Genomic DNA, 25,776 nt, shown 5'->3' on the forward strand with positions numbered 1-25,776 from the left:
AGTTCAATGAAATAATCTATAAATATAAAAGCATTTTTCTTTTGGATATCACCATGGTCCATGTAAATACTCAACAGTCAGAATCATCGGCAGGAAGCACTCCAAGTCACACTGTTAGGTTTACAGACCTGAACACATGTATCCCATGAAACAGTGGCACTTATGTACTGAAGTGGTCCAGTGGCTTTGGAATATATGACTAGTAGGCATGTGGAGTAAAAATAAGTTTAAATCAACGGAGAGGGTATCAACAATCAACAAAGAGAAACAACTGTGAATTAACATAGTAGGCAAAGAAAGTACCACAGTTGACACTCGGTGTCAGAATACTGGAGAAGACGCATGTTTAACGACACATGTTGTGGCACCATGTGCTCTCTCCAACTCCAAGTGGACAGTCCACCAGTGCCTTAGGGTCATCCATGGTCAACAAAACGGCAGTTCTTAAAGAATAGCTCAGAATGAAAGGTATGTAGCGGCTGGTATCAGGTGTAACGAAAAGTGGGCTAAGTATTTCAATGACATAATGAGTTTCTCCCATGGAAGGAAGATCTTGAGGACAACAATTTTTTTTTTAATTCCCTTTGTTACATGGATCATGATCATTTACCTAATGCAGGAGAAAGAACCCAGAACACAGGTGCAAAATTTTTCTTCTGTTTTAAAGTTTCTTCCTCTATACTTCAAGGGAACTAGTGCAGCAGCCACTGTTGACCTTGCTCTTGACCTAATGCAGCATAAAACCTTCCCATGTCTTCAGTAACAAATACAGGAATATCCTGTGCTGCAGTCATACCAGGTGTCTTCTGAGTTAGCAAGCATATGCATTTAAAGGTCTCAGGTGTGCAATGTCCAAAAGTGAAATCTTAGAGGCAGTGTTAGAACTTAAGCAAGGCAGAATTTTTAGAGACTACTCAAATGAAAACCTAAGGGAAGCATAAAAAAATCAGTCCTTTCTATTATTTCCATCTGATATTAATGGCAACATTCCCTGGTAAGGATGGGCAAGAGGTGTTATGTCCAGGTCCAAAATATCCCAATTACTTAAAGTAGGACCCCAAAGAGGAGAAAGACACGCTTGAGTTCTGAGGTCTCTAGAATTCTTTTTTGCCATTTTTTGAAAAAGCAATAGTTTCAGATGCACACCACTGCTTGAAGGGGTTTTCATCCGAATGAGAAACTCTACCCCTTGTCTCTAGTGGGACAGGCACCAGACTCCCACAAATGACAACTCCTATGTCCTGTAGCATGTGGTATCTGACCCTGGAGTGGAGAGTGAGCTGACACAGAGCCCCAGCCACTGGGATTCAGGCTAGATGGCATTTCTCGGTGTGCCGTTGTGTGTCAGCGCTTTCAGGCTAGGGGCACTGCTCTGGTGACCACAGCTCCTGTGAGAAGTCACGCCCACCTCAAAAACCTCATGGATAGCTTTCCGGAAACAGTGGAAGTTGTAGTCTATTAAACCTGCAAGAGATAAAAAGATGAGGCTGCTAAATGTCAACTGTGAAATTATCTGCTTGAAAACATCTGGTTAACAGAAAAAAAAAATAATTGATAGGTAAACACAAACACAAACACACACATACTAACCCCCAAATGAATTCTCCAAGTTGGAAACATAATAAAGCTATACTCAAACTGTTAATAACTAGTTACCCCTGGGTTCTGGGAGTGGACAGGGTAAAAATATAGCTATCAGGGAGGTGAATTTGCTAAAAGAATATAATAATAAAATCTAAAGTCAAAGTAAAACACTTTTGAAATATTAAGATTTTCCTTCCTCAAGTTCTTGGTGCAGCCACTAAAGGAAACAACTGGAGCAATAGTTTGGCAACTGCTTGGGTCTGGGAGGACACATGAGAGGCTCATCAGGCAGAGCCCGAGGCAGCCTGTGCCCTCTTCTCAGGCAGGGCAGATCCTCCTCCATCTGTTTTGTGAGCTGGCTTCCATGTAAGATTTTGAGTGAACAAAAAGGGCTCTACTTTTTTTTTTAAGATTTATTTATTTATACAAGAACTGGGGTACATGCCAGAAGCACTGGAGGATAAGAGAATTCACCAGAGACAGAGTGGGGAGCAGAACAGGGAGATGACTGAAAACACTGCTGAGGGGAGCAGTGGGCGCAACAGTAGAAGTCTGCCGCGCCATGTGGGTAGCTCCCTGGCTGGCCAGGAATCAAGCCTGCGCTACAGAGGCTGCAGACAGCTTCACAGAGCTGCACTCAACCCACTGCGCCACCAGGGAGGCCCAGGGCTCTGCTTTGTAACAGAAATGGCTAATCACCTACTGAAGATCCATTTTTTCCATTCTTCCTCAAAAAGAGAGCCACAATCACATTACATTCCCAGTCTACCAAGCAGTTAGGATGACCACATAACCAATTCCAGCCACTGGGATAAGTGGAAATGTGTGAGATTTCTGTGAAAGTTCCTTAAAAGGAAGAAGAGTTCATCTTTAATGCCCTGATTATGGGTAAGATGGCTGGGGCTGGAGAACCCATTATAAACCATGAGGTGACCCTGAGACTAGAAGTCTGTGTAAGAAAGAGAAGTGTCTATGTGTTCAAGGATCACTGGGCCATAAGACACTAACTTGTAAGAAATAAATCAAAACAATCTGGTGTCAAATTAACGACAAATGAGAAAGAAGTCCAAAAGAGGGGAGAATGAGGTCCAGGAAAAAAACAGTCAATGAAAGTTTCAGCGATGAGGCAGAACTTTGGGGAAACTGACAAGATTTAATTAGGCAGAAAAAGAGGAGCAAAACTACAAGCAAACAGCAGGGAGTTGCAATGAGGACATAGCACTAGTGGAAAACAAAAAGAAACTGGCCTCCCTGGAGAGAGAGTAAAAGATTCTGGGTAGGAAGTACTGGGAACCAAATCTGAGTAAGTTGGATAGTCATATTAAGGAGGTTGTGAAGACTAAGGAGGAGAAGCAACATAAAAGAAAAGCTTGGTAAGTTTACACATTAAATTTCACTTCTGTGCTAACAATGAAAGAAAGCTGATAACCAGCGAAACTGGGACACTCCCAAATATTTGATATTATGGTATTTTTATTACTTATTTTATATTTATTAATAATACCATTATGTTTAAAAAAGAGCACAGCACTATCTTAGAGACACCTACTAAAATTTGTATAGAAAATTATTTGCTGTCAGGGATTCACTTCAAAATAAACCAGCAGACCAGTAAGGAAAAAGGTATATAACAAGACTAACCATGATACTTATGAATGTTGAATCTAAGTGACAGATGATAAATGAGTTCATTATATCATTTTCTCTACTTTTTCATGTTTGACAGTTCCCACAACAAAATAACAACTTAGCTGGGAGGAGTATATTCAGGAAACAAGATTGCCCCTGTATTGATGACTGCTGAAGCAGAAAAATGGGCATATACCTGAATTCATTATATTTTTATGCGTATTTTTAAATTTCCACAACCAAAACCTTTAAAAATGTTTCAAGATTAGAATGGAAAAAATAAAACCACACACACGAGAGTACAATAATCAGTACAAAAAAGGTAATGAAACAGGTAACTAACCAAAGAAGAAACCTCACCAGATATTAAAAAGGTACTTGCCATGAAAAAAATGTTGCTCTAACTAGTAATTAAAGTAAAAATTAGAACCAAATGAGATGCCACTCAAACCTATCAGACAGACAATAATTAAAGTGCTCTAACAACATCGAGCACTGTCAAGGACATGAAGTGACAAGAATTGCCAAGGGTGAAATGGTAATGTCCAGTGAAGCTCCATAAATTCAACTCCTAAATACATACGCTGGAGAAGTTCTCCCTATGTGCAATGGCAAAACTGTTCATAAGCATCTGTTGCAAAACTATTTATAATCTTAGAAACGATCTAAATGTCCAGAAACAAACAAAAAAAAAATTGCAGTAGAGTCAACCAAAAGACTACCATGTGGAAGTGAAAATGAATTCACCAGGGCTATGTGACAATATGGCTAAATCACAAAAACAACCTTGAATTAAAAGAAATAAGTTGCAGAAGACTACTAACATGTTTATATCACTTACACAAAGATATAGAATATTCTATTTTGTTTAAGGACAGACATCAAGTAAAAGAATAAATCATGCATGGGAAACATACAGCGCTACATTCAACATAACACATAAAGGAGAAGTTTCAACTAAGAAATACACAGAAACAAAGATGTAGTTCTTTAAATCAAAAGTGAATACCCACATTTTTTGTTTTACCAAAAAAATTTTGTTTATCGGAAATATTTCCTTATTATTAGCATTAATGAAGTATTAATGCATTTGGCATTAATACTAAAATCAACATAGGAGTCTGCCTTTGAATAAAATAGGATACACAATGAGCCCTCAATGTCTCTGTTGAAGCACTAATAATTTCCAATTGCAAGTTATTGCAGCTTCACAGACCTGGAGGATGTGGACCTGGACTGGAGTAATCCAGAGTGAAAAATGGAAGGAAACCCAAGGAACAAATAAGAGTTGATAAATGTTCAATGCAAAAAACTAGAAAAAGAACAGAATGCCCTCTGAGGGCCCCCTCAGCAAAAATACCACATGATTACCTGACTACCAGAAAAGTGTCATAACTAGTAACAGGAGTAGGCTAGCCAGGAAGGACATGAAACAAAGGAAGAAATAGTCATCAGTTTTTGGTTTTGGTTTTTTTTTAAAGATTTATTTATTTATACAAGCACAGGGTGAGAAGCTCGGGAGGGTGAGAGAATTCACCAGAGCCAGAGCAGGGAGCAAAACAGGGAGACTGACAGAAATACACTGCTGAGGGGAGCAGTGGGCGCAACAGGAGAGGTCTGTGCACCATGTGGAACCCTCGCAGGCGGCCAGGGATTGAACTGGTGCTGCAGAGGCTGCAGGCAGCTTTGCAGCCCAGCACTCAACCACTGCGTCGCTGGGAAGGCCCAATAGTCATTAGTTTTTGACACCACTGACAAGATAACAATATAAGATTTCAGTGAAGATGTCTTACTAGCACTCCAGTGTGGGATCGGAACATGGGCCCAAGTCAGAGCTGGAGATACGAATTTTTCAGTCAATCACATAGAGAAAATTAACTAAAGCCATGAACTGGATGAGCTGACCAGAGAATAAATGAAGTGAGCAGAAAGACCTGGACCTGAAGAATGTTCAAAACTGAGAAAAAGTCAAAACAAATAAAGGAGGTGGTCAGAGAAACAAATGCTTCAAGTAACCTGAAGTTCAGCTTCAGGGAAGCAAACTGAGGCTTCAAAAGAGGAGGGACTGACAGGGTCACATGGCTCAGAAGCCTGAAGAGCTACAGTGTGTACAGGCCACTAAATGCAGCAAAGGGGCCTCTCTAGTGACGCAAGGGGTTAAGACGCAACCCATGAAGCTATCCACAGCCACTGCAGCACAAGTTCAATCCCCCGGACCGGCCAGGGAGCAACACACATGACGCATCAGACTTCTCCTGATGCCCGCTGCTCCCCTTAACAGTGTACTTCCGTCAATCTGCCTGTTCTGTTCCCACTCTGTCTCTAGTGAATCCTCTCAGCCCACGCACTTCTGGCCTGTACCCCAGTTCTTCTATGCATAAATAAATAAATCTTAAAAATGTATATAAAAAATACAAAATAAAATAAATGCAGCAAAGGAAGGTGATCTGGTCACCTCTCAAAAATCAGTCGGTTCAGATGGAAGCCAAACTGCAGATACTCAGGTAAAGAAAAGGATCAGAAATAAGAGGTTGCAATAAAAAGGAGACTATCTGGACTATTTATAGAAGGGACAAAAGTAGTTTGACCTGGTAATTGTTTAACATTGCAATATTATTTTCTTTTTTCAGAACCTAAGAAATTATGACAAAGAACTTGACATAAAAACAGCTTTTTAAAATCCCATTACCTTTTCGTTCAAAACTTTCTTCCCTAAGAATGCAGACCAGAGCTAAAAATTTAGTCACTTCTTTTAAGTAAAGGACAGTTGTATTATTCAGCTTGATAATTGCCATAGATTCTTTGTCATAAGCACTTCCACTTCCATCTTCCTTCAATCTGTTTTAAAAGAAAGTATTTTTCATTATAGGTTTCACAACTGGCTATTTTGTCCCACTTAATTTGCATAATGACAAGTCTTTCTACCATTTTTTTGAGTATCTTTTGAGAAAAAATAATACTGGCTTAAATATATTGGAACAGAAGTTGTCAGTTAGGTACAGATACAAGGTTCCTAGACTTTGGTAGAATACTGCATGCAATCACACCTTCATCTTATTTACTTAGGATGCACCAAAGGTTTCTAATCTTTCCTCATATTAATCTTTACTGACAGAGTCTGCAAATAAAAGTCCTAAAATATGAAAACTACTATTAGTCAAAAAGGAGCAAGTATAAAAGCTAAAATAAATACAATCAAAGATACTGTGGAATCCTGATGCTTACACAGTGAGCCTTACATGGTCTTAAAGCTATTTCATTTATTAAATTCGAATTGTCAGAATTATACGTAGTCCCCCCTCAAAAAAAGTAAATCAAGATTCAGGTAAGAAGCAACTTAAGTTATAATAAAGCAAATTACAGCCTAGACTGTGTTAAGAGTGACGATAATGGACATTTTTCTCTCTTTATAATGTACTTTATAATGTGTATTTCACAATGTACCTTACACTGGGGGGGGGGGGGAACTTTACAACTACATCTGATTTCTTTTAAAAAAAATTGGTTTATAAAATTTTGATTTGCTTTAAAGAAAAAAACATTATTTCATCCATTTTTAAAATTAGGAACATGAAACTTTACTGATTAATAGACATCTCATTTTCATTACAGAAAGAACTGAAAAAAAGGAGCACATGTGATCACAAAGTGAAAAATAGACTTGATTGGAAGACGAGATAGGTAAAAAAATGGTAAGACAAATGCGTTCTCCTACACAGAGACAGCTGGAGAAAGACACTGACAAATTAGGCACCAAGACCCAGAAGAGTGGTAGGGACAATGACATGAAAAAGGAGTTTAGACTAGGTGGAGCAGAGCAGGAGAACAGATAAAGGACTCAGGTATTAGAACACTTAGGGAGCATCGGAGTGCCCCGGGGTTGAGGGTATTGATAAATAATCAGGGCCACTGGAAGCATTAGAGATTACCAATTTTTGAAATACAAGTAATTCCTCAAGGTTTTCACTCACCTGGGCTATTCTACAAAATCTTTGCTGGTTTTTATAAATTTCTGAATTTATATAAAAGGTTTACATTTTAGAGATTTTGGAAACTTAAATGTATGGATCAAATTTTTATATGTGTAAATCCCTATGACATCTCAAATTCTAAGTTCCTTGTTTCTTAGCTCTTTGAAATATTAAGGAATCCCTCATTCCACAAAGCTTGAGGTCAACTTAGGAACCAGTACTTCAGGAAAATTTTAAATAAATTACTCTAATTTTCTGATCTAGCTAAATCCCAGAAATGAGAAGACACAATGCAAATACCCCAAGTGACAAGGAGAAACTTTCAGTAATAATTAACTCTGGCACTAGTCACTCTTTTTCAACTGCTTTTATCCATCAATGTGAAGGAATAAGACTGAGAAGTTCACTGACAGAAATCATGGCCCAAGTAGAAGCACTGTGGTCAGAGCCAATTCCATTTCATACAGTACTTGCTAAGGTCTCACAAGTTAAACCCCTGACCAAAAAAAACTGGTAGTCTGAGATCTTGCAGAAATATGTATGACTTACCCATATATACAAGATACATCAATTACAACATCAATCATGTCACAGCAAAGTTCATAAGATTGCATATCCACAGGAGAACTGTCTGTTGCAATGTAGATTTTGCTGACAACATCAAAGAGAAATGCTTTTTCAATACCTGAATTCTTAGAAAAACAAAATTGAGGAAGTGTTTATTTTCTTTTTTAAGAATCAGAGTTTATAGCAATCAAAGATCTTTAAGTACTAACATACCAGGAAGTTTTCATTATATAACTCAATACAAAAATAAATAAATAAATAACACCTAGCTAAGAGAACTTGTAATCCAAAGAGTAAAAGTGGAGTTACTGTTCTGATTTACTGACATAACTGTACTAGTAAATTCAGTTTTTCCTCCTCTTTACTTAAATGATTTTAAAACACCACCAAAAACAATCCTTCAGAGATCAAGCCATGCTACATTTTCAATAATCCTTTCTTATTAAAATAATCAGTCTCTAATTGGAATGATCACTACACACTGAATCCTTCAAATGATGCTTGGAAAATATGACTGCTAAGTTTACTGGCAGAAGATCTTTTTTCACTAAGCTGAGTCCTCATAATAAGAATTGGAAACATGATACTCAGACTACACTTAGCAAAGAAAAACATAAATTTTTCAACATGACCTCCAATAAAACAGAGACAATTAAATTCACAAAACTCAGTCTTTTCCAATTACGAATCTTCCTTCAGGAAACAGAGATCATGAAAATATTAATTTAAAAAGCGCAAGATAATTTTTCATCAGATCATTGTAATACAAAAAGGTGAGTACTAAGGGAAGAATTCAGAAAATAATAACTCAAGCCATTTTTTAAGTTTGTAATATTCCTTTTACATATTAAATGTGTCATTAGTCTTTAAGCTCAATTCAGACTAATTCAAAACACTTTAGAATTTGATAACACAAATACATTCAACAAATGGAATCAGAAACAAAAATGAATTTAATAGCTCACTTACTGATATAAAGATATTTAATAGGTTTTCCAAGGTCGGCAGTTGTGGAATGAGTTTCTGTACCACCTTACTAAAGGCTTCAAATATTGAATGGTCATAGATACTAGTCAAATAAAAGCTGAAAAACAACATGGTTTGATTAATTTGAGAAATAAGTTCAGTGACAAATTATAATACATAAAATTTTAAGTTTCCTAATATTTGATTTCAGTCAGTTCAAATAAAACCTTTTTATTTTGCCCATTATCCAATCATTCAAGATGACAAATGCAGTTTCTCCACCTGATTTGTTGCTATCTATCCCCCTAGTGCATTTACAGAGGACAACTGAGGTAGTTCCCAGGAAAGCATCTGCAGATGCAGAAACTTGAATACACACTTAAAATTTGCAATCTGATCCAAAGACCTTGGTTTCTTAAGTTCAAAACTTACAAAAACAAAACAAAGCTCAGAGGAAATAAGAGACAATCATTACATGAGAACCTATTTCAGGTCTCTACCTAAGATATCACCTCCTCAGAAACGTCTTTCTCCTTAAATACCTAAAATACTTACATAAAATAGTACCCCTGGACCCACTGCTTTCTACCACATTCCTCTATTTTTCTTCATAGCACTAATAAGTACTTAAAGTTACATTGCATATTTATTTGTAGGTGCTTCTGAACTGTCTCTGTCAACATAATGTAAGCATCATGCAGACAGACTTTGTCAGTATTGCTTGTAAGTGTAAGCCCACTGGCCTGAACAGGGCTCATATATTATTTGCTGAATAAACCAACATATTCAACTGGTGCTTGGAATTTATGTGAATAACATATTCAGGAGGATGGGAGCTGAGGTCTTACAGAGAATGGAATACAGTAGAGAAGTAACAAAACACAGACAAGCCTTTAACAATTTAAATAGTATCGAAAATTTCATCTGCTTTTCCCCTCAGGGAGTATAGCTTCATTACATAATTGTAGTCATAAAACTTACAAGTATATATTATAAAGTCAGAAACACAGAAATGTATATGTCACACTTTACATGTAGCTTAAATATATTTTCAAGGAACCCAAGAACCTAACCCTTTGCAAAATGGGACTCTAGAAGTCAGAGCACAGGGACAGGTGAGGCCATGAGAACTCCCTCACAGGCATTAAGAGAAGGGACTATTTTAATGTCTCTCTTAGGGAAAAAAGTTAGCTATGTAAGAAGGTTGATGGCAACAAGGAGAACCTGCAAGGCACAGGATATTTTAGTAAGCTGAGTGTCTGAAAACTGGAAATCAAGTAGAACTTCATCCAGAGGTCTGCTAGTAATTAATAAAAAGTTTGAAGCAAAATTCTACTGATAAAAAGACAAAAAAGAAAAATTCCATTAAGGTTAACAAGGCCTAGGCCGCCATAAAAACTGGGGGGGAGGGTTGATGTGCACCGTTGGGGCAGATGCCTTAAAAAGGGACAAAGACGTGGTATAAAGAGGATCAGAAGAGTCCCATGAGCAATAGGGAATACAGGGTAATCGTGGTTTAAAATCCAGTAACATGGGGAAAGGAAGGACTAGAGTCAAAATAAGGGAAGGGTGGAGGGGGGGTGCAACTGTATGGGGAATATAACCAAAATGAAAATGCATACATTGTGCAAAGATGAAAACAGATGTAAGAATTATATAAAATAAAATATTTAAATAAATTAAATTAAAAATAAATAAATAAATAAAATCCAGTAACGATAGCAGATTCCCAGAAGACAAGACTGAGGAATTTTATGAGGAAGCACCTTCTCTGTCTCTTACAAATATTGCTGAATTTCTTTGAAGTATGAGTTACTTACAAATATGTCAAACTTTTAACTAAAGCAAACTAGAAGTCAATGAGACTTCTACATGGTTTCTTAGAATAATAACTGAAAGATCTGAATGCCTAATACCAGAGATGAATGGAATACCAGAGACCAGAGTTAGCATGGGGGTTGGTTTGAGCCTAGAGGGAAGTCACTATATCAGAACAGGGATAAGGAAATAACTACACTTGTGTGTCTCTCTCTGCTTCCCCTTTAAACTGTTTATATCAAGAGAACATTTTGTTGGGTACTTTTTATTACTCATTTCTACCTACACCACACACACCACACACACACACACACACACACACTCTCTTTCTCGCGCTCTCTATAGGAAATACTCCCAATATACTTTTAGAATGCAAGTACAAAAATCATCCATTCTATCAAGTAGGTTTGTTTTTTTTTTTTTTAATTTTTATTTATTTATTTATTTACACAAGTGCCAGGGTCCAGGCCAGATTCACAGGAAGGTGAGAAGATTCACCAGAGACAGAGCAGGGAACGAAACAGGCAGACTGACTGAAATACACTGCTGAGGGGAGCAGTGGGCGCAACAGGAGAGGTCTGCAGCGCCATGTGGGATGGTCGCCAGCCAGCCGGGATCAAACTGGTGCTGCAGAGGCTTCCGACAGCTTCACAGCGCTGAGCTCAACCGCCTGCACCACCAGGGGAGGCCCTCTAGTAGGTACTCTTTAATAAAAATTTCTTAATGAGGGCCTCCCTGGTGGCACAAGGGGTTAGGCACTGCACTATGAAGCAATCAGCAGCCTCTGCAGCACAAATTCGATCCCCAGCCGGCCTGGGAGCAACCCACATGGCACAACAGACTTCTCCTGTCTCGCCCGCTGCTCCCCTCAGCAGTGTGTTTCTGTCAGTCTGCCTGTTCTGTTCCCCACTCTGTCTCTGGTGAATCCTCTCCCCCCGCCCCCGCATCTCTGGCCTGTACCCCAGCTCTTGTATGCATAAATAAATAAATCTTAAAAAAAAAACATATTTCTCAATGATATTTAGTTATGAATCAGCAGTTCTTTAAAGTAAATAGCAGGGCCTCCCCGGTGGCGCAGCGGTTGAGCGCTGGGTTGCAAAGCTGCTGGCGACCTCTGCGGCGCCGGTTCGATCCCCGGCCGGTTCGATCCCCGGCTGCTCCGATCCCCGGCTGCTCCCCGGCCACCAGAGGAGGGTCCCACATGGCGCGCAGACCTCTCCTGCCGCCCGCTGCTCCCCTCAGCAGTGTACTTCGGTCCTTCTGCCTGCTCTGCTCCCCGCTCTGGCTCTGGTGAATTCTCTCACCCTCCCGCGCTTCTGACTGTACCCAGTGCATGTATAAACAAAACGAACGAACGAACAAACAAATAAATAAATAAAAACATGCCTCTATTAAATAAATAAATAAATAAAGTAAATAGCAGCCTAGGCAAATTTACAAGATAAACTCACTTAACCCAAACTTCAGAGCTTCACAAAAGCATGAAGTATTTTTAAAAATAGATAAACAAGACACATGGAGGTCCAGGCTTGAAAGTGGATCCTCTTCAAAAGACACTTCCCAGGGCCTCCCCTGGTGGCACAGTGGTTGAGCGGTGAGCTGTGTAGCTGCCCGCAGCCTCTGCAGCGCGGGTTCGATCCCCGGCCTCCTGCGAGGATACTACATGGCGCGCAGACCTCTCCTGCCGCGCCCACTGCTCCCCTCAGCAGTGTATTTTGTCAGTCTGCCTGTTCTGTTCTCCATTCTGGCTCTGGTGAATTCTCTCACCCTCCCGTGCTTCTGACTGTACCCAGTGCTTGTATAAATAAATAAATAAATCTTTAAAAAAAAAAAAAAAAGACTCTTCCCACTGAGGGAGATACTGTCAAGACTCAAACTACAGGATTCTACAACAAATGTGACAGATATCCCTTGAACTGAGGCAAGGGGGAAAAAATGATGATGATGAAACCAAGAGAGCAATCCCAAGACAGAATTATGTCATTAGGAAACAGCCTGACTCTAGTCTCTTGAGATGAATTTATAAAGGCACGGATGGAAACACTTCACATGACTTCACCTCCAGGAAAATGAAAAAAAGGGGAAAAGTAACTTCTCAATAATATCAGGCTCCCAAAACTGCTTGAATTCAACAAAAAATAAGTGAAAAACATCTGAGAGTTGGGAAGAGTATACCAGTAAAAGAAAGCTACAGCGTTTATAATGACATAGATGGGAACACATTTACACACTTTCAGGGCTCTCATATCACACACACATGTTGTTACCTAAGGTGGAGTTTTTCTAGCCCAGCATCTGCAAGGTCATCATTGGCCCTTTGATGAATGTCCCTCTGTGTTTCTATTTTGTGATCATCAGATAAACCATCAACTTTGTGAATAAAAACCTCAAAATTCATGTCTGGGTTAACTTTGTAGGCTTTAGAAACAGTAATGTGAAGTCTTGTTAAAGCCTCCATGTAGTCATCCTGTAAGTCAGAATAAGATATTTTTTAAAAAGGAATCTTACAGAAATAATAAGTTAAAAAAGCCTCAAATCACCTCTTCTCCCCAACCACAGAAAATGTCATCTTAATTATTCACAAATATTCAAATACATTAACTTATATTAAATAGATCTTCACTCTCTTAAGAAAAAAAATTCAATAACAAGTTAACCTTGCAATTTTTAAAACTTATAACATAAAGAGAAAAAGAAATGGACATTTCCACCCAAATTTTAAATAATGCCAGCTCTGCCATTTATTAGGTGTATAACTTAAGAAGGTTGCTTAAACTCTGTGATCTCAGTTTAGTCATCTGTGAAATTAGAATTATAGTACCTGCCTCACAGTAAAGATTAAAATAAATTAGATCATATATGTGAAAGCACTCATTACAGAGCATGTCACTCAGAATGCATTCCTAAGTAATGTTTAAGCTTATAGAGAGTAAGCCTCTTCAGGACAAGGACAAGCCCCATTCATGAGTGTCTACCACATACTAGGGCATCAATAAATACTTATGAGCTAAACTCAATTTGAACAATTAAGGAAACTATTCAGTTCAGTACATACTAGTTCAGGTGTCATACTCCTCACATTATGGGCATTGATGAGATCTTTTCAGTGCGTGACATTACCATTGTAATAGTTAATAGAGCAACATCTACTATTAATCACTAAAAGTGGAAAATTGCTCATTAACAAGGATGAAAACTACATCTGATACCCTCTACTTGCACAATGGCATGCCTGCTCCCAAAGCAGTCTGCAGCTGCATCTCTTCTATACTGCTAGGGAACCTACTGGCCAAGAAGTAAGCTATAAAAAGCACATGAGAAAGAAGATAAACAACTTTCCTTTTTCTACATCTTTGGCACCAGAGGAGAGAAGTAAACATCATTATTCTTAACTACCTGTGCATCAATGACATAAATCAATGCTCCCGTTCCCCTGAAGATCATCTCGTAGTCAAAAGTTGGGTCAAAAAAGTCCATTTGCCCAGGAAAATCCCATATCTGGAAGTTCACAAAGGAGCTATTGGAAATGTCATCTTTATAAATCTTGTTGGTACTTTCCAAAAAGAGGGTCTCGTTGGGTGACATTTTATGAAACACCACCTGTTAAAAGAAGATAATTTTATGACTATTCAACTTCAGTATTTAAAGTTCAAAATTCCAACCCGAATTAACATAAAGAATTTAATGCTACAGCAAAAAAAAATTAAAAGATAAACACAGAATGATGTATCCATTGGTACTCACTATTCTTTTACTTATTGAGCTAAACTCAATTTCTGCCAGAAAGAAGACAACATATTACTTTCCATTAAGCCTATTTTGGAGCTGAAACTTTCCTATTTCCTCTGAACTCTATTTAGGACTAGTAGTAGCACTGCCTCTCATCTCCACTGATTCTTCTTCTATTAAATCGCATTAATTTAAGGCCGGGGTCCAGCTGACTAAATCAACCTTAAGATTATAAGAGCTTATAGCTGAAGTTTAAGAAAATTTGTTCTTTGAAAAATTAGTGGAACACCTACTTCAGGTTTTGAGGAATAATCAGAGATTAACAAGTTTGCATTCTTGTCTAAGGACTAAAAGAAGGACAGTATGCTAAGAAGAAAAACGCTCAAAGGAGAGAGAGCACAGGTGAGTTGACAGGGGAAAGTCAGCTCCCCTGAGGAAAAATATAGTAAAGACAATCAAAATAATCACAATCCGCACCATCCTAACATAAAACTAATTTGCCTCTCACTGTCACTTTCTAGAAGAGCAAAATGGATAGTTACTCCCAAGGTTTAGTCAGCGAGCAACAAGTGAAAAGAATTTAAATCAGTTTGCCAAAAACCCATCATAAATGAACTCCAGTTTTGCTGTGGAGGTGAAAAGCAAGATAAATAACACATAGTGCTCTAGTCTATCTGGCTGGCTACTTTTTAAAAACACTGTGTCTAAAAAATATCACAGATTTATGGTGGAGAGACCTTGGCAACAGAGTGGAAAGGGCCAAAGACGGGTTATCTGGTGTTTCTTGACCAGCTCGCTCGCTGTGAGGGGGGTGGCTGGTGGGGATCAGCCTTGCCTCTAGCCCCCCCTCTTCCTAAAAAGCACACAGCCCTGCCCGCAAGCATTCCTGACAGACCCGAGCTAAAAGCCAATGAACTGCCTTAAGTCTGCAAAGAGTCTCAAGGTCTCAGGTGTTTGCAGCGACACCCCCGCCGGGGGATGCCCCAGCAGCGACGCTCCGCCGGCCACAGCCCCGAAGAGGGGGGTCAGCGCCCCGGGCCCAGGAGGCTGCGGGAGGGTGTCCTCGGGGCGGCAGCACGCGCGGCACCGCGCGCCAGCGGCTCCGTCACTCTCCTCCCGACGCGCCCGCGGCGGCCACCCCGAGCCCCGCGCGCCCCGCTCACCCCGAGCACGAGCGGCACCTAGAAGCCGGCGGGGGGCGGGCCCGGGAGGTCCCCGAGTCCGAACCGGGGCGCCGCCTCGGCTTCGCAACCCCCAGGGGCCGGGGCCCGCAGGCGGGGGTCCCGGCGGTGCCGGGGCACCTGCCTCCCTCCGGCCACCTTCCCTCGCGGGCGGCGCGCGCGGAGGCGTGGGCCCGAGGCCGGTCCCCCGCGGGCCGGGCCGCCCCGGGAGCAGACGCCGCCCGGCCGCCGCCCTCCTCGGGCCGGCCCCGCGCGAGGCCCCCGCGCCCCGGGGGGAGGGGGAGAGGGAGGGGACGGCGGGGGGGCGGGCCGGCGCCCCTCACCTTCTGGATGGAGGACTTGCCGCTGCGCCGCAGCCCCATGAGCAGAATCCGCGGCTTGGAGCTGTCCGCGCCCCCCGGGCCGCAGCCGCCGCCGGCCCCCGCCCCGACCCCGCCGCCCGCGGCCGCCGCCTCCTCCTCCTCCTCCTCCACGCCGTAGCCGAAGTCCTTGGGGAACGAGTCCGCCGTGCCATAGCTGCCGGCCAGGGGCGTCTCCTCCGCCCCGTACTGCAGGGACATGGCGCTCGCGCCGCCGCCGCCCGAGCCCTGACAGGCCAGGCCAGGCCGAGCCAGGCCGCCGCCTCCCGACTCCGCCGCCGCCGCCGCCGCCGCCGCGCGGCCCGCCCCCCGGGGCCCGGCTCTCATAGGCTGGGCGCCGAGGCCCAGCCTCTCATTGGCCGCCCGCGCTGTCACTCAGAGCAGCAGGGGCGGGGGCGCCCGTCACGTGCCCGGAATCACCTGACTCGGCGCCGCGGAGGGGGGGGAGGAGTCACGAGGAGGCTGGCGCGGCCCGCGAGCCCTCTGCCCTCCGCCGCGGCCGCGCGCCGGCGCCCTCGCTTCCCGTGACTGCTGCGGAGCGCCGGAGGCCACCGCAGTGGGAGACGCTCTCCGGACGTGTGGGGGACGGAGCGATTGTCCTCATACTCCATCTGTGCTCGCCCGGCCAAAATTTATGGACGCCCGCGATGTCCGGGGGCACAAAACTGAAAGCGACTCGGACCCTGCCTGCCCTCGAGTTGCTCGAAGGTTACTGGCGATCGGAGTTCTGCGTAAGTACCCTCGGCACGAGATATTGAGTGGGGTGGTCGGAGGGACAGATAAAATGCTCGGGAGTTGGGGGAGAGAGTCTATAATGAGCGGACGTCTGAGTAGGTCTCGATGATGAATAGGGTTGGTGTATACAAAGGTATGGAGGAGGAACCAGTCGCACTGAAGGCAAAAAGCCTCAGTCAAGGGTGTGATACTCTTTTTTCTAGCAGGTAACTGGACCCTGATAGGGAAGCAAATACAACCAAACTAGAATATCTTACTCTTCAGCAAGTCACTGACAGTGGGTGCTACTGCCACTTCAAACTCAACAGCACTCAATTTCCCCACTTTCCCTCTGTCAGTCGATTTCTCCACTAATTCCATCCCCGGCTCCCTAGAACATTGCATCTTCTATATCTTCTTCAACTCTGGGACTAAAGGAATGGATAATGAAACCAAGGCAAATGCTTGTCATTGAATATTTGAGAAAGGTAGAAAAATTTTCACACTTCACAGGCTCTACAATTGGAAATTTGACAAGAGGATCCTCCTCCTAAAGTGGGAATGGGGATGGCCCTGGTTAATTTTAGAGAAAACTAACTTCTTGATTATGAAGGGAAATCTTATCCATGCAGGTCTAGAATTTGGGTATGTCTGGATCTAGTCGTTAAAGGTAGGTAGTCCAGCCTCATAGAGAGAATCCACTCTACAGCATATCTGACTGACAGACATGGCAGCATTACATTTAAATAGTTCAATAGGAGTAATCTTAATCTTTTCTACAACAGCCCCTTCAAATCTAGATCGGTCTTCATTACCCACGAAGCCACCTCTGTTCCACATTGAACCATCCTCAGTTCCTTCAACCGTTCCTTCTATGGCAATTACTAGTAGAATTTTCTGTGATGAAATATTTTACATCTGTGCTATTTACTGAAGTGGCCAATGTGGACTGAACACCTAAAATGTTGCTAGTGTGACTGAGGGTCTGAATTTTTTATTGAATTGCCAGTCATGGCTAGTGGGTACCATATTAGACAGCAGAACCTTGTATTTTCAAATGCCCACTCCCCGTTGGCCACACTCCTTTACATACAATTGAGCCTGTCAATATCCATTGGAGGCCTGGCACCTCCAACACAGCCTTCAGGATGACTGTTTAACGCCTGGACAGTGTTTCAATAAATGCCTTCCAGAATGGAATATTTAAAATATTCATACAGTATAGTGGCTCACTCTGATAATCACAGGAACTAGTATTTTGTTAACAATCATAAACTTGTATAACTGCATTTGTAACCTAAATATATTTATATTTCAGCCTATTGGTTTAGGCCTACATGTTTGGGTACTTACTCCAAGTTGCTAATCATTTTCAAGCTTGTTTCAATCTAGTCTACCTAGCTGCCCTTCCAACTTTGTGGCACTTACAGATCTTGCAGTACACTACCATATGTAGTACAATTTGCAAGGTACTTTTACATTATATTTATCAATAATGTGATCCTTACAACTACCTTGTGAGATAGGCAAGTTATAAAATCTACATTTCATAAATAGGGAAGCATAGCAGTAACTGAATGTGTGGGATCCTTTTTCTACTCAAGTAAGCATCTTCTTGGCCTCATCCAAATCCTTGAAATAAGTGTTGAGGAGGACCTCTGTAGGCCAGGCTGGCCGTGAATTCTTAAATGGCACTGACTGGTATAGCAAGTCAGTTACACTGAAAAGTGTAATTATCCAACCCACATGTTGCAATTCTGTCCCAAAGAAAGGTACAAGAGACAGTCACCTGACTTGTGTAAATATTAATACTAATTTCATTGGGGAAAAGCAAATGAGGATTGGCTGTCCCCCAAAATTTCTACTTGTCTGTATCCACAAATAGACTGTCACATTAACTGGTTAAAGAAGCCAAGTCTCCTTTTCGCCCACAACCCCATGGAGCCATGTTTTATTATTCATATGGCTCTTAGAACATCTATCCCACGTTGTAATCGCTTATATACATGTTATTGCTTAATAGCTAGTATTTATTCATAACATCCAGCACTTAGCCCACTGTTGTACACGTAATAGGCACTTAAACTGGTAAAAGATAAGCCAATTCAGGTGGTTGTTTGCCCAAAGTTTCTTCTACTCCCACCCCCAAAAAAAGTTGTGACTAGAGAGGCATGGACCATTATCACATTCCTGGCAACATGACTGATTAAAATGCCCTTATAATCAGCTTTCATTGGGTCATTTTGTTTTCTATGTGTGTTTTGATCACAAAATAAAGACTGGTTCTCCGACAATAGGTATAGAATACATGAAATAGGACTACTACTTAGTAATGTCCGTCAGTCAATAAATAAGTGACTAATAAAACAAAACATCTGACTGTAGATCTTCCAAGAAAAAAAGGACTAACAAACAAGAATATAGTGCTTTACCATTTACAGATCTTTCACATACATTCTCATTTGACCCTCACAACAACCCTGTGAGGTAGGCAGCACAGATATTATTCTTCTCATTTAACAGATGAGGAAAGTGAATCTCAGAGCAGTTAACTGATGTGCCCAAGGTTCTACGATTAGTAAATAATTTGTATTAATATCAGTCTTTGGCCTAAGAATTCAGCACCCAACCTCCCTCATTCTTGCCCTACCTACTTCACAGGGATAATGAAGATAAAATGAATTCAAGGCTAGAAAAATACTTTTGAGGGGGGAAAAGCACTATATAATTATACCCGCAAGCTATGATTTTCCACGATATATGGCTCATTCCCCTTCTTATCCCAGCTTGTGCGTTGAATCCAGAATTTTATATTGCCTCTGTTCTGTGCTCAACTAACTAAGGCAGGCAAGGGGAACAGTGTGATCCTGTTTAAAATTATATAAATTACAGAGTAACTGCAGTTATAGCAAATTGAAAAACAACACAGAAAGGCCAATGTGCAACTAAAGCCACTGAAGCACAGAGCAAAGCAAGGCAACATTATCGGATAGGGTGTGATTGCATAGAAGGAAAACGTGGTGTCAGAGTTCAAACTGGCACACACACAGTTATCTAAGGCAAAGTGGTGGCAAAGAAGAGTTATTTGTTCCGCGTTACATAAACGAGCAGAAGATTCGTGGGAACCCATGCAAAAGCATCTCATGTCACACAGATCTTTCCAGCTGCCGACAGAGAATATAAACAGTGTCATCTTCATATTAGAGAATGACTGTACCTGTGCTCATATCCTGAATTAAACCAAGGAATAAGCTCCCTGCTAAACTTCCTTGGTTAAGTACAACCAGCACCATCGTTCATAGTCAGACTGATGAATGTCTTTTAAGGTAATGAATTAGATGGTTGTGTTCAGATTTTTTTTCAGGATTCGCTTTGGATTCTCCTGTTTTTAAGACCCAAAGAAAGTTATATTGAGTTTTTATTGGTGATTCTAAGTTTATGTGTTTTATAACAGTTAAAGTGTGATCGGTGAATTTAACATATTAAAAGAGTTCTATAGCATCTGTTTGAAAAGATTATATACTATACAAACTATTCAAGTCATACAAAACCATTTTTCAGTGTCTTTTCAACTGAGAAGAATCCTATTCAGCACGCTTCTCCTCCTGAGGTGGTTCATACTGAGCAAGCTATGGGGCAAAGACAGAGGAGTTTAGGTGAATTTTATTCTAAATTGACACAAAAGCTAACTATTATATTCATTTTAATTACCGAATAAGTATTAATAGCCTATCCTTTTTAAACCATTCAATAAGATTAAATACAATCAAATTTAATGAAAGCTTTTTTCATATAAACCTTTAAAAATTACTGAGAAACTAAAATGTGGTTCCAATTCATGACTGTTCAAATATTTGACATGCAGTAATCTAGATCTTCCCCGTGATGTGGCTTATAATAAGCTACTTTCTTCCTCTCTACCAAAAGTTTACTAAACTTTCTCCTAAAATGTAGAAAAAAGAATTATGTGACATATATTCATCTAGCCAGTCACTGAAGAGCAGCTAATGTCTTTGACTTAAAAGATGCCACAGAGTTGGCCTTCACACTTTGTGGTTTATTGGATAATTTAAGATACTGTCTTTTCTCTATGCCAAGTTGTGGTTCTCTGCAAGTCACTAAGCAGTGATTTGAGTTGTTCCAATTAACTATTGGATTTGAGAAGCTAATTAGACTCCATTGTATTTTAATTTCCTTACCTATAAAATGATCTGTGTACCTGTCTCACTTATCTCAAAAAGTTGTTGAGAAGATAAAACACATTATGAGAAATGCCTAGTGTAATGTAAAATGCATTATGCAATTCAGAATGCGCTAAAACCTCAAAGGTAAGAGTTTATGAAAAATCTGACAGGAGTCTGAACTAAGAAAAAGCTTCAGTACTAAACAAAATTAAGTGCAAATAAATTTACTGAGCTACATTAACCCAGGGACACCACACACAACTATACAGATTGGGCACTGCACAGCTGACAAGTGCCATTCAAGAAGGGGGTGGCCGTAAGATTGACCTCCTTAAATCAGAACTGCTTAAGACTCCCAGAAATCTCCATTATTATAAGCAGCATTAACCAATATGCTCATCTTTTTTTGCTGATGCAGGTTCCCAAGAACCTCTTCTTGACCACACTTTGCTTATCCTATTTACAATTCATCTGTGGTTTTCTAGACAGGTCATCAGTTTGGCCTTGTAGTTAACTTTACTGTAGTTTACTTTACATTTTGGTGAGGTTTTGATCATTTAATCAGTAAAGGAGAGATGATTTTTAACAAATTCTTTTAAAAACTTTACCTTTGTTTTCAGTTTTTTATTTTCTTCTACAATAGCTTCATATTTCTCTTTCATTTCTGCCAATTCTAGGCGAAGTAGCTCTATTTCTGGATTTTCTGGGGTAGCAGCTCCTAAGTGATGCTTTAAAAAACTAATATCGAAGTTAAGAATATGCTTCTCGAACTGATTGAAACTAATGAAATAGCCCAGAGTGGCATTAGTATCTCTGATCAGTCACCCCACCCTACCACCACTATTTACCTCGAGATCATTCAAAAACTCAAAAGTAACTTTTCAATAAATGTTTTAAAGGTTATTATTATGTGAAAAAATAAGAATTCAAAAAATAATGCCTTTTTCTGACTTGGAAGATGAAAGGATACTCCAAAGCACTATTAGGTTTCTCTGGTTCTTCATATAAGGCTACCAGTACTGCAAATTAAAAGGCAGAAAAAGCAACAATTAAAGTCTTAAATTTGAATGGCTAAAATTGTATTCCATAACGTAGTAATTATATTCCATAACATAGTAAGTATTACATGTCTATGATTTACCAAGTATATTTCTAGAACTATCCATACAATAATGAACAAGACAGACAAGGTCCCTTGTCAAGGAATTTATAGCCTACTGCAAAAGATATGCAATGAACTGTACAAAAGTAAGTGTGTGTGTGTGTGTGTGTGTGTGTGTGTGTGTGTGTGTGTTTTCAAGTGGCAATACAGGACAGTAGGTTATGGGAAGACATTTAAAGAAAACCTAACTCAGCCTAGGACACCAGTGAAGGCTTCCAAAAGGAAGTGAAATAAGTTCTGAGTTCTAGGCAAGGAGTGTTTCAGATAAAATAAATAGCAAGGGTGGGGAGAAGAACAAGAGAACAACATAATGAGGAACTGAAAAATTCAAGTATGGCTACGTGGAGTTGTGAACAGTGATTGTCAGGGAGTAGAAGATCGTGCAGGTTCAGTTGGACTTTGATTCCAACAACAACAGGCATATAATAATTTTAAGCAAGACAGTGACAGGATCACTTTACTGCTGCGTGAAAGATCTATATGTGGGACAGGGTAAAGGCAGAAAGAGAAGTAGAAAGCTAATGTGGTAATCCAGCTGATCTGCACTAGAGTGAAAGAGGAGTAGAAAGAAGATAGCTACATTTGAGAAAAATTTAGGAAATTTAGGAGAGAATCAATAGGGCTATAGAAATCACTGGAAAAGTTTTGAATTCAAAATGTTCTTCAAGATTGATGTTTCATATATAGCATGTTAAATAACCACCAGCCAAAAACTTTACCTGTAATTAGCATGTTCAAATCAACATTAAAATGTATGCTTTAGTGGTTTCATATCCAGTAGTTCATGTCCGCAATACCTTGCTCTTCTTCTATTGAATAATTACTCCTAGAATTTACTACTCAAAAGTCTCTCTAAACCACTGGTTATATTAGTATTTTTCTGTATGCAACCCTTTGAAAATGCTGTTAAAAGCCAGAACATGTTAACTACACCCAAAAACTGACCCCAAGAACTACTGTTGTAAACTGCATTATTTTCTTTTTTTAGTTTTAATAACTCATCAAAATAATAAAGACAGTATGAAAAATTCAAATGGGCAACTACTTTTAGCATTGAGTTCTGATAGTTATTTACTCTTCCTCTCTTGAAATATATTTGCAGCACTATTTTTAAGAAATTGGTGTATTTGCATCACCACTATTCTCTACTCTTACCTTTCATTATCTATTATAGTACTCTTTAATTCCTCTACTCACTACCTTTTTTAAAAAATTATATGCTCAAACTTATTTCATCTTCCATTAACTTCCACTGCTTTCTACTGAATCCTAATTTTCTAAGACAAAAATACTCAACCTTTCTTCCTTTTCTTCCCTGACTCCTTTTCTTTCAGCTTCTAAACTTCTATCAGTGTACAGGGTTGATAATTACAGAACATAGTGTAAATGTCAAGTTTCCTGTGCTTTTATATAGATAAAATACACTTCCTTTTAATCAGACAGAAACTCTATACCCAATTCCCCTTTTTGCCTTAGCAATCAGGATCTTTAGAGATTAATATAGTGCTCAAAATAACTAAAATTTCTCTTTCTCAAATAATTATCTTTAGCTGTCTTGTCCTAGGGTGTTTTAATATTAGAAGCAGATTCAAATCCTCTTAGAAATAGCTGGATAATAATTATAAATTAAGTCTATGTAAAGTACCTACATTTGAAGCTGAAATGAAATTTTAAATAGATAATATCAGTAGATATTAGATGAAGCTGTCTAATGTTATTTTTAGGAAGCTGGAAATCCAGTGAGATTGAGTTTCTTAAGATAGAAAATCCAGGTATAGCCACATGGCTTTACATCTTTAGTTACCTGACATACTGGTCACTTCTCTGCCCTTTTCTATTTCTTCTCTCATTCCATCCAACCACTCTGGCCTCTTTAAATTTCTTGGAACTCAGGACATACAGAGTATTTCATTCAGGTCCCTGCTCAAATATTACTTCTTAAGAAATGCCTCCCCCCCACACCAGCTATATAAAATGATATACCCACTGCTCCTTATTCCCTTACTTTTCTATTTTACTCATCACACTTACCACTTACTAACACTATGTATTTATTATCTGTCTTCCCCAACTAGGATATGAGCTCATTTAGAGCAAGGACTACTTCTCCCCCCTTCCCCTTTCTTTGCTTCCAACAGAAACCTGAATAAAATGGTCAAATGAAAGAAATGAACTTGTGGAGTTTTTTAAGGGGAGGGTACCTGATATAATTTCAAGTATCTGTGACATTACCAGAGACCATAGAGCACTGCCTTTTCGTAGAGTAGTTTGCTGAAAATTTATTTGCAAAGTTACAGAAAAATTAGTCCCTGAACCCAAGGTAGGAGCAATTCAAAATCACCAGCCCATGCTTGGAAGCTGCTGTTCGCCCAAAATTTTCTCCTAACCTTTGTTCTGGTCAAAGAGCAGTCACCATGTTATTTCCCAGGAACTTACTAATTATATGAATCCTAGTTATCATCCCTGCCAGCTCTTCTGTTCCACATCCTTTAAAGTCTCAATCAGGGCCTCCCTGGTGGCCCAAGGGGTTAAGCACCACACTATGAAGCAATCCGCAGCCACTGCAGCACCAGTTCCATCCCCGGCTGGCCAGGGAGCAGCTCACAGGGCGCAGCAGACCTCTCCTGTCTGGCCAGCTGCTCCCCTCAGCAGTGTATTTCAGTCAGTCTGCCTGTTCCGTTCCCCACTCTGTCTCTGGTGAATTCTCTCACCACCACTACCACCACCACCACCACCCCTATCTCTGGCCTGTACCCCAGCTCTTGTATGCATAAATAAATAAATCTCTAAAAAAAAAAGTCTGAATCAATGAGGTAAGCGAGCTTGTTCGCTGCTGTGCTCTTGAAATAAGCAGTGCCCCAACTACCTCTTGAAACCCTAGTTTCTAGCACCTTATCTCCTTAGATCTTGAGCCTCAGAGTAAGAGATACAGTGTAACAGACACTTCCAATTTTAAAAAGTGAAAACAATATAACATTTAGACAAGCCCTCAAATTCTTTAGCTGAAATTCTACTTTGAAATCTGCAAAAAATGGGACTTGATAAAGACTATGAAAAGGGGGTTGAAAAGACACGGCCAAATTGACTGATGAATCATCTACTTTGGGAATTAGGTTCGCTCAAATGTGGTCATTTTTCGAATTTGCCTTTTGTTTGGGGGACAAACCTGTTCATTAACAGCATTTCGAGGGTCTGCAAAAACTATAAGGCGGAAGGAATTGGGACCTCAAGGTCTTCAGCAAACATGCCCACTGCGGCTGCTCGAAGCAAACCAACGGAAGTTGGAGAGACTTTGCAACAGCTGCAAGAGTTTCCCTGCCCGCCGGGAGAGGGGTAGGGTGAGGCAGGTAGCCCCCTCGGGCGGCGTCCGGCTGCCAGGCGTGCGCTGGTGCCCGCCCAAACCCCGAGGCCCACCTCACGGGACCCCGGGCGGGCCCCACCTGTTCCCCCTCCTTGTCCACGCCATAGCCCGTCAGGGCGCAGCGCCGAGGAGTACGACGAGGGCACGAGAGACAAACTCCCAGCCCATGCTCACCCTTGGTCAGCGTGTCCAGCACCCCCGACTTCTCCAAGTACCTCCGGAACTGCTCGCGCTTCGAGTCTGCGGCCTGAGGAGACACGGCGGGTCAGTGGTCGAAGCCCGGGGGCCGGAGCAGTGAAGGCGCTGGGAGTCCGGCGACCCTCCTTCGCCTCGCCACCTCAGACCCCCAAAACCTGCGCGCGCGCCCCCACTCCCACCCCGAGCCGACCAGCGGCTGGCTACCGCCCACATGCCCCCAGCCACGCCGCGCCCCCCTCACTTTGTAATGGGCCATAGTGACAGCGGCAGCCGCGTAGCTGGCGCCCGAGACCGTGGCTGGCGGGCTCTGAGCTGCACTGCTCATGCGCGGAAGGGCACGTGCGCCTGCGCAC

The 25,776-nt window shown here is 41.0% G+C and overlaps 2 protein-coding genes across 3 annotated transcripts; both read right to left on the minus strand.

The window, feature by feature from the left end:
- Positions 1–1,312: 1,312 nt before the first annotated feature.
- RRAGC (Ras related GTP binding C) lies at positions 1,313–16,005 on the minus strand (the record flags this gene model as incomplete). Of its 2 annotated transcripts, none has more annotated exons than XM_084243580.1 (7): positions 1,313–1,464; positions 5,903–6,051; positions 7,734–7,876; positions 8,721–8,835; positions 12,803–13,002; positions 13,932–14,033; positions 15,769–16,005. In XM_084243580.1, 7 exons carry the CDS (start codon positions 16,003–16,005, stop codon positions 1,313–1,315), a joined length of 1,098 nt encoding a protein of 365 aa, XP_084099706.1. The 2 variants fall into 2 exon arrangements, with proteins under 2 accessions (XP_084099706.1, XP_084099705.1); XM_084243579.1 differs by having other exon boundaries at positions 13,932–14,135.
- A 4,097-nt stretch (positions 16,006–20,102) lies between these two features.
- Positions 20,103–25,748, minus strand: MYCBP (MYC binding protein; the record flags this gene model as incomplete). Its single annotated transcript, XM_084241882.1, has 5 exons — positions 20,103–20,147; positions 21,311–21,440; positions 21,673–21,721; positions 25,400–25,472; positions 25,665–25,748. 5 exons carry the CDS (start codon positions 25,746–25,748, stop codon positions 20,103–20,105), a joined length of 381 nt encoding a protein of 126 aa, XP_084098008.1.
- Between the last annotated feature and the right edge of the window lie 28 nt (positions 25,749–25,776).

This window comes from Talpa europaea, assembly GCF_964194135.1.
Source record: "Talpa europaea genome assembly, chromosome: 9".
NCBI classification, from domain to species: domain Eukaryota; kingdom Metazoa; phylum Chordata; class Mammalia; order Eulipotyphla; family Talpidae; genus Talpa; species Talpa europaea.